The sequence below is a fragment of the Hemiscyllium ocellatum genome, chromosome 32, assembly GCF_020745735.1.
Source record: "Hemiscyllium ocellatum isolate sHemOce1 chromosome 32, sHemOce1.pat.X.cur, whole genome shotgun sequence".
Lineage (NCBI taxonomy): Eukaryota > Metazoa > Chordata > Chondrichthyes > Orectolobiformes > Hemiscylliidae > Hemiscyllium > Hemiscyllium ocellatum.
In genome coordinates this window covers 33835824-33843543 of record NC_083432.1, presented here as the reverse complement: position 1 = coordinate 33843543, position 7720 = coordinate 33835824, and the positions used below count along the sequence as shown (strand labels likewise).

At 39.4% G+C, this 7720-nt stretch overlaps 1 protein-coding gene across 1 annotated transcript; it reads right to left on the bottom strand.

Annotated features, from left to right (window-relative positions):
* Nucleotides 1-781: 781 nt before the first annotated feature.
* sost (sclerostin) lies at nucleotides 782-7426 on the bottom strand. The gene is made up of 2 exons (XM_060848873.1): nucleotides 7172-7426; nucleotides 782-3750 (listed from the first exon to the last, which is right to left on the bottom strand). Exons 1-2 carry the CDS (start codon nucleotides 7386-7388, stop codon nucleotides 3323-3325), a joined length of 645 nt encoding a protein of 214 aa, XP_060704856.1. The 5' UTR covers nucleotides 7389-7426; the 3' UTR covers nucleotides 782-3322.
* Nucleotides 7427-7720: the final 294 nt, after the last annotated feature.

Genomic DNA, 7720 nt, shown 5'->3' with positions numbered 1-7720 from the left:
TTTTCAAAAGATGCCCATTTCAACTTGTATATCTAAGAAAATTATCTTCTGAATACTTATGTTCAAGATTAATTGGGAGGGTAGGACCACAGAATCCTGCAACACAGGTCATTTGGCCTGAGTTTCCTGTACTGGCTTTCTGAAAGAGCCATCAAATTAGAACCATACTCTTTTCCCCATAGCTTAGCACTTTTCCCCTTTTCAAGTATATATCCAATTTCTTTTTAAAGTTTCCAATAAATATGCTTCCACCAAACTGTCATTTTACATCATAGTAATGAACTGCATTGAAACAAGAAGAAATCCTTTATTATCCTTTTCTCAATTTTCTTAAATCTGTGTTCTTTGGTTCTCAAAAAACAGTTTCTCCCTTTTGACTCTATCTAAACTCTGATCATATTACAATGGCGGTGAGTTGTTGACTTATTTTTGAGTGTAAACTTGTAAAATGTAAGACCACAGCAGATTCATTTAGCCACTCTGTGATTACGTTCATTACTTAGATCTATTTTCTTGATATACATCAAAAAACAATAGAAACAACAATAGTTGAAGAACATTTTATTATTTATGATTCACATTGGTCTTTTTATTTACAATTTATGCATATTTTATTTCAACTTTATCTAATTCTTGATACCAAGTTGTACTATCTGTGGCTACTTGTTAAAAAATACTTGTTTTCAATATTTCTATATTACTGTCAGAAATTTCTCAAATATTTAATAAAGAGAACTCTGATCATAACTTACTTGAATAATTTCAATGCTGTACAGTTGTACTAAGTAAGCAGTAGGGAAGAACAGGGTAAATCCATTTGATATTGTTAATAATGCAGCAATAACTCAGTGCAGCAAACACATCGTAGCAATGATTAGGAATACAACAGCTTGAAACATCAACTTTTAAAGATATATATTTGGTTGTGTTTTGAACATATTGAAAAAAAGCCGATCAGGCCCATAAATGCTCTTCCTTTCCATTGAAGAATGCACCTTTATGCATCATTAACAACAATTCCAGTAATAGAGGCTCTTGGGGTCTGCATTAGAGCATTTTTTGAGGTTTTTGGAGGTAACTTGACATTTATGAAATCACTAGATAATGTATGCACTGCCACCAATCGTCATTCCTAACATACTTTTCAGAATTTCTGCATTGAGGTACCATCTTTAATACAAAACCTAATTCAAGGAACACATGTTTGTATGATACCTAACCATGTATTATATCCTATCCAATGGACAAACTGGAAAAGGGGAACTCTGCTGATGTTAGGTCCTATATTCATCCTTTAAGCAATATCATTAGAACAAATTTTCAAGTCAATTATATCATTGTTATCTGTGGGTCCTTGTTTTACAAATTGTGCTCTGTTCAGTGACCATACTTCAAATGTTCTTGACTGATTGTGATAGGTGTTATATAAATGCAGGTTTTCATTGAGCCGGTGCCAGTTTACCATCTATGATGCCATAGGTAGTCATAGAGTGCTCTGTTGTCAATACCCAGGGCAAATTTGTTCCTATTACTCAATGTATCCTTCTGCCAGCTAACCATAATTTATTTGACTTCAACAATTAGAGTGACTAATGATGCATACAATAAGACAAGAACATTGTTTATGTGAGTTTTTGCTACTTTATTTTGATGACACTTAAATTGCAATAATACAATACTGTATATGGCAAGAATAGTTCTCACACATCTACAATGAAACATGGCAGTATAAATAATTTAAGTGAGAAAATAAATATGATTCATTTGTATTAAACAATTACTTGCGTCTATGCACTTTGGCCACTTAACTCACAATCCCTTTAAGAGGCTACAAAAGTTTCTTGTCCCATTTTCACCACAATGTGGAAATATTACACATACAACTTCATACAAAAAGCTCAAACACAACTTCACAAAATTGCCATTGGTGTGGATTGCATATCATATTCTGTTATTAAATTAATGAACAGAGTAATGTTTTAGATATGTACAGGTACTTACCACTTATAGTTTGAGACTGGCAACATACAAAGAAGCAAACATTAAAGCAAAAGAAAATATTCTAAATGTAGTGGGTAAATTATGTTTAAAAACAGAAATATCTTCACTAAGGAAAGGTTGTCAAAAATGTTTTCCATCGGAGGGAGGGTCAACAATTTGTGTGCCCTCCTTCAAACATTTAAAATAACACACTTCAGAAGCTTGCAATTTTTTCAAAAGTTACTGTGTAAATCTATAAGTACCAGATATCTGAAATACACATTGAACTCATTATGAATAAGACTTTATAAACTGTTCCTAGCTTATTTATTTTCTCTGCCTTCCTCTCTTCTCTGTGACAGAATGCATCTCCTCCTGTTTATGAAGGTTTTTGCTTTGGTTTCTGGACTGTTCCCTTGACTACTTCATGTATGGATAGGGGCTGTGGGCATAGGTTTAAGTTTCCAAGTTCTCCAATCAGCATTTCCAGTCCTAAAATTGTTGAGGTGTTATCTTGCCTGTGACACTAGAGATCAATTATTTTGGCCTATCCTTGCTTCAAAGTTCCTGTTGACACCACAATAAAACCGAGGGCAATTCACATCAGTGCCCAAGCGTAGAGTAGAAAGATTGAAGTTAGAATTAGAAAGGAATGAAAATATTCAGTAGATCTGTCAGCTTCTGGACACAGAAACAGGGTTAAGTTTTCAGTTACCAACACCTCAAGTTCCGTTTCTCTCTGTCCAGACGCTGTTTAATCAGCGATGTATTTACTGAATTGTCTAGCTTTATTTTGAAAAGACTGTGGATCATGTTATCATGTCCTTGTTCTATCATTGAAAAATAGGAATTTAAGGAATTAATTTTGTTTTGTCACATGCATTAACTTCATGGATGTTTAATCTAGAGTTGAACTATTGCTAGCTTAAATGAGCTTTTTTTCCAACTGATTAACTATTTCTATGCTGTAAACAATGCCAGCATTCATTCCAAATTAAATACTGTGTATGTGTTGTCCTATTGAGTAACATTTCCAACTAGACAAAGTAACAGACTGTGGTTTTATTTTTAGGTTCTCTGCTTTCAAAAAGAAAGTGAAGCTCTCTGATATTGTGAAATGGCCATCCTATGTTTTGGTCAGGACGTTTTGTTCAGTTTGGAAATACTTAACCCCACTCTGAGTAGGGAGTGCAATGCTCTTGGAGATTCAAAAGAATTATTAATACATGCTGGATTTAATGCACTATAGAGTAAGTGCTTTAGAACATGGAAACATATTGACTTTTCTTCCAGCACTGACTTTTCATAAAGTGAGTCATTATATGAAACTGGATAGAAAGTTCTAATATCGATCAGCTTGGTCATGATGGTTGCCTTTGCCTCTGTTTTTAGGGGGTATTGCTTTCTTCTTGGTCTTTCTCCTCCTCGAGATGGCTCCCTTGCTCAACTGCTTATTGTCCGACTGGTTGTGGTGGCGGGAATACCTTTTGCACTTGCAGGAAGTCACCACTTGGATTTTGTAGGTCCTTGTCTCCTGGTTTTGGCACTCTAACCGGACACGCTGGGTTCGTGAGTGGGCTGGTACACACCGATAGTCAGAGGTCTGATGCCGGCTCCACCACCTAACCCGGCCAATGGAATTGGGCAGGAGATGGGCTGGCAAACACTGACCGGAGCAAATTAGCTCCCTCACTGGTTTCACACTGCGACATGTTCCATCTGATATATATCTGGTGGATCGAAGCTCCCGGCAACTGAATTCTGTTGCTCCTACATTGAAAGAGACATGGCAGATTGATCACTATAAGTGTACAGCCACTGAAAATCAGGTGCGTACATAACACAGAAATATGATCAAACAATGATAACCTGAAACTGACTGAATCGCAGAAAGTAATGCTAAGTAATCTTGAATACTGTTGATGCCAGAAATCTGAAATAAAAGCAGAAAATGCTACAAATACTTGGCAGGTCTGGCAACCTCTGAAGAGAGAGAGAGAGAGAAAGAGAGAGAGAGAGAGAGAAATTGCTAATATCTTGTTAACTCTATTTCTTACTCCTTATGCCCATCTTCCAAGAGATGTTTCCTTATGAGTAAGTGTTGGCTAATGCATTGATACACAGGAGAAAAGCATAATCAGCCCAGAACCTGGCTGCATTCAAATATGCATCTTTTCTGTCAGGGTAACAGGATAGCATCTAGGAAGGGAATTCTAGAGAATTTTCTCTTCCCTAACCCTGGGGTGCTGAGCCAATGTACCATTGCCCTAACTCAGCACAGACCAAAGACCCTAGACTATGTCGCTCAGCTTTCATTGGATGAACTCACTAAGACTTAGGGCGGCACGGTGGCACAGTGGGGGCGGCACGGTGGCACAGTGGGGGCGGCACGGTGGCACAGTGGTTAGCATTGCTGCCTCACAGCACCAGGGACCTGGGTTCAATTCCTGCCTCAGGCGACTGACTGTGTGGAGTTTGCATGTTCTCCCCGTGTCTGCGTGGGTTTCCTCCGGGTGCTCCGGTTTCCTCCCATGGTCCAAAGATGTGCAGGTCAGGTGAATTGGCCATGCTAAATTGCCCGTAGTGATATGTAAGGGTATGGGTGGGTTGCGCTTCGGCGGGTCGGTGTGGACTTGTTGGGCCGAAGGGCCTGTTTCCACACTGTAAGTAATCTAATCAAAAAAAGACATGAGGGGTTGATTAAATTGATGTCTCAAGTCTACAGAAGATATGACACTATCACTACAAAGACACTTAATAGGGGGTCAGTGCTAAAATGTCAGAAAGTCAATTACAACTTCAGCCATTTTATAAGAGAAAAGACCTGAATCAAGAGGAAATGCATCCAGCATGGCCAGTACAGCTTTGAGCTTAGTTCAGGAAAACCAATTCCTATGCTCTTATTAACCTGAAATTCTTCTGCGTAATAAATTAAAATGCTAAGGAAGCAGTTAGTTTGTTTATCTTCAGTCTTTAGCAATGAACACATCACCTTTCCACAATTAACTGCTGGAGGTCAGGTTAGTACTCTAATGCTAATTACCTTACATCAATCCACTGCAAGGCAAATTCACATAAGCGGATGGGCCATAGGCTACCAAAATAAATATCTTGGCTATCTATTACCAAGGTCCATGTAAAGATTTGCACTGGAAAAAAGGAATGTCATTTATTTTTTCTTAAAAAGGTAAATGAAAATATTCTCTGTGCAATATGAAAATTACTTCTAGAAAGCAAGGAGTCAATTGAGTCAGCATGCATGAGTTTGTGTACACTTTTTCCTGTCTAATTCCACATGTATGTACAGTCCCACTAGCTACCCAATAGTCCCATCATTTTTATATATGTGTACAGATTAAATTATTTTTGGATATATTTATTCATCTCACTCACTGACATCATTTGCTTACTTGATCAAAGGTATCAATTTCAAGACAGACACTGAATATAGCCCAAGTCTTCTCACATTTCACCATCACATTACAAAATCACTCCACTTCAAGCTATCTGTGCACAAAGCATCGGGAGATGACTTGAAAGATTGACACGATGTGTAAGTGTTAGAGCGAGCCAAACACACAGACTGAGTGTATAGTGGAGATCTATATTGAATCAGTTAACCATGAGAGAACATTTCCACCAGTGCTAGGGGGACTGTAGAAAACTGATTATTCAATTTGACAAACTACATGCAACATAAAAGCTGTGTTGATCTGCCAACCATTTGACACTTTGGAAATACCATTGTAGTTTGTTTGCCTTCATACAAATTGGTTTCTGAGACTCTCTTCAGCTACTAGAACTGCTGCTCAAATCAAAGTTGTGGTGACTTCCATACCAGACACACATTCAGACAGCTTGCTTTTTAAAACCATCCCAATCATGTGACTAAGAAAACAAAAAAAAACAAACCCATATAAGTCCAAATTCAGCAATTTAATCTGCACTGTAGGACTTATTCCTGAAAATATTTTTTTTTAATTGCCAATTGTAACGAAGAATAAACCAGTCTGTGACACACAGGAAGGTGGAGGGTGTTATGGCATTTTGGAGGCACTCCTGTGGCACTGCTCACACGTAATCCCGATCTGGAGTACGTGTGCTTTAGTTGACAGGAGTTACTCTTGGTTAACTTGGACTATGGCTTTAAGAGCTCAGCTACACACTGTCAAATTCAGATGATTCCAAACGAAAAGAAAACACAGATAGTTTTTTCCGAGTGCTGGTATAACTGTTGTCAAATTTCAGGTTCCATTTTTCAACTGGCAACTTCGATATAAACCTCCCCTTGCAAAAACCTGACGCCTCTCGATTCCATCGAAAACTTCAAGAAGTTTATCCGCGGTTTTTCTTCCCCCGCCCCCAAGATTGTTTGACAAAAAATGTGCGTCTGCTGAGGACAATGTTGCTGTAGCTATGCCTGTAACTTTCACATCGACACGTCGATGTGATGTGCCTAATGTTTTCTGTGCAATGTACACGATGCAGTAACTTCTGAAAGTATTGCTCCAACTATTGGAAATTAAAAAGCAGACTATAATAGTGCACAGCAGCAGGCTCCTAGACAAATCAAGAACACTGATCCAACAGGGCATGCAACAAACAACTGAATTCATTCAGGATGTGCAGTCAAACCACATTAAACAGAATCCATGCACCTTTATGTTTTACAACATGTAACCATGCTGGAGTTGTACAGGCACGAAATTCTTCAAGAAAATACTTGCAAAAGAAGCGGATACTTACACAACCTGCAAACAAATAGGCAGCAATGGAATGGAGGGAAACATGCTCAGAATGGGTCTGTTAACTCTGATTTCTCTGCACAGATGCTGTCAGACCTGCTGAGCTTTTCCAGCAATTTTTTTATAGCATTTCACTTAGTTCCACAAAGTGACCCAGCCACTCACAAACTTGCAAAAGAAGAGGATATTTACACAACCTGCGAACAAATAGGCAGAAATGGAATGGGAGGGAACCAAATAAACAGATGCATTTTGGAGATGGTGTGGGGAATAACTGCAATTCAAAGGAAAGATGGATTTTTTAATATAAAAAAGAAACGTTTTCCTTTCTAATGCACCAACGTGCATTTAAATGTTATCACATTCCCTATCTCAGGATATCCCTTGCATCACCTGTGACCATCAGTTCTGATTCTACGTGAGGCTTACAATGATTGCAGCCTTACCCCTCAGTTGCAGGGACTGGCTTCGCCGCCTGCCTCCGTGCTTTGCCTGGTTCACGCTGTGATTCCTGACCTCGGCGCGAATCTCCGGGTACTCGGGAATGATTTCGGTCGCATCGTTTTTCAGCGTTCCCCAACCTTCGGGTCGGCACAGGCAGCCCCGGAGCAGGGCGCAGATACAGGCGGCTACCAGACACGCCTGGAGGAAGCCCATGACCATCCCAGGAAAAGCCAGCAGCTCCTAAACCCCCAACCTGAGCAACACTTTCTGCAGCATCCCCCTTTATAGAGCAGCTTCCCTCCCTCTCCCCCCACCCCCTCCTCTCTGCAGCAATCCCACCTCCCAGTAGCGCCTGAGTACAGCACTCACGTCTCGGAATTTTTCTCTCTCGCCAATCTTTCGACAGGAGGCTGAGTGACAGAGAGAGAGGTGTGGCCCGACGCCAAAAGAACTTCCAAACTTTCACATTCTCAGGAACGATTGTTGGGACCTTCCTACCTCCCAGTCTCTCAAAAGGATGTATTTGATAAAAGAAGGAACATTGCATCTGC

Excerpts from the sequence above, each read along its gene's own strand:
- sost (XM_060848873.1), bottom strand. The coding sequence starts at position 7,388 with ATGGTCATGGGCTTCCTCCAGGCGTGTCTGGTAGCCGCCTGTATCTGC. Across the intron at positions 3,751-7,171 it reads CCAGTCCCTGCAACTGAGGG|GAGCAACAGAATTCAGTTGC; the intron begins GTAAGGCTGCAA and ends CTTTCAATGTAG.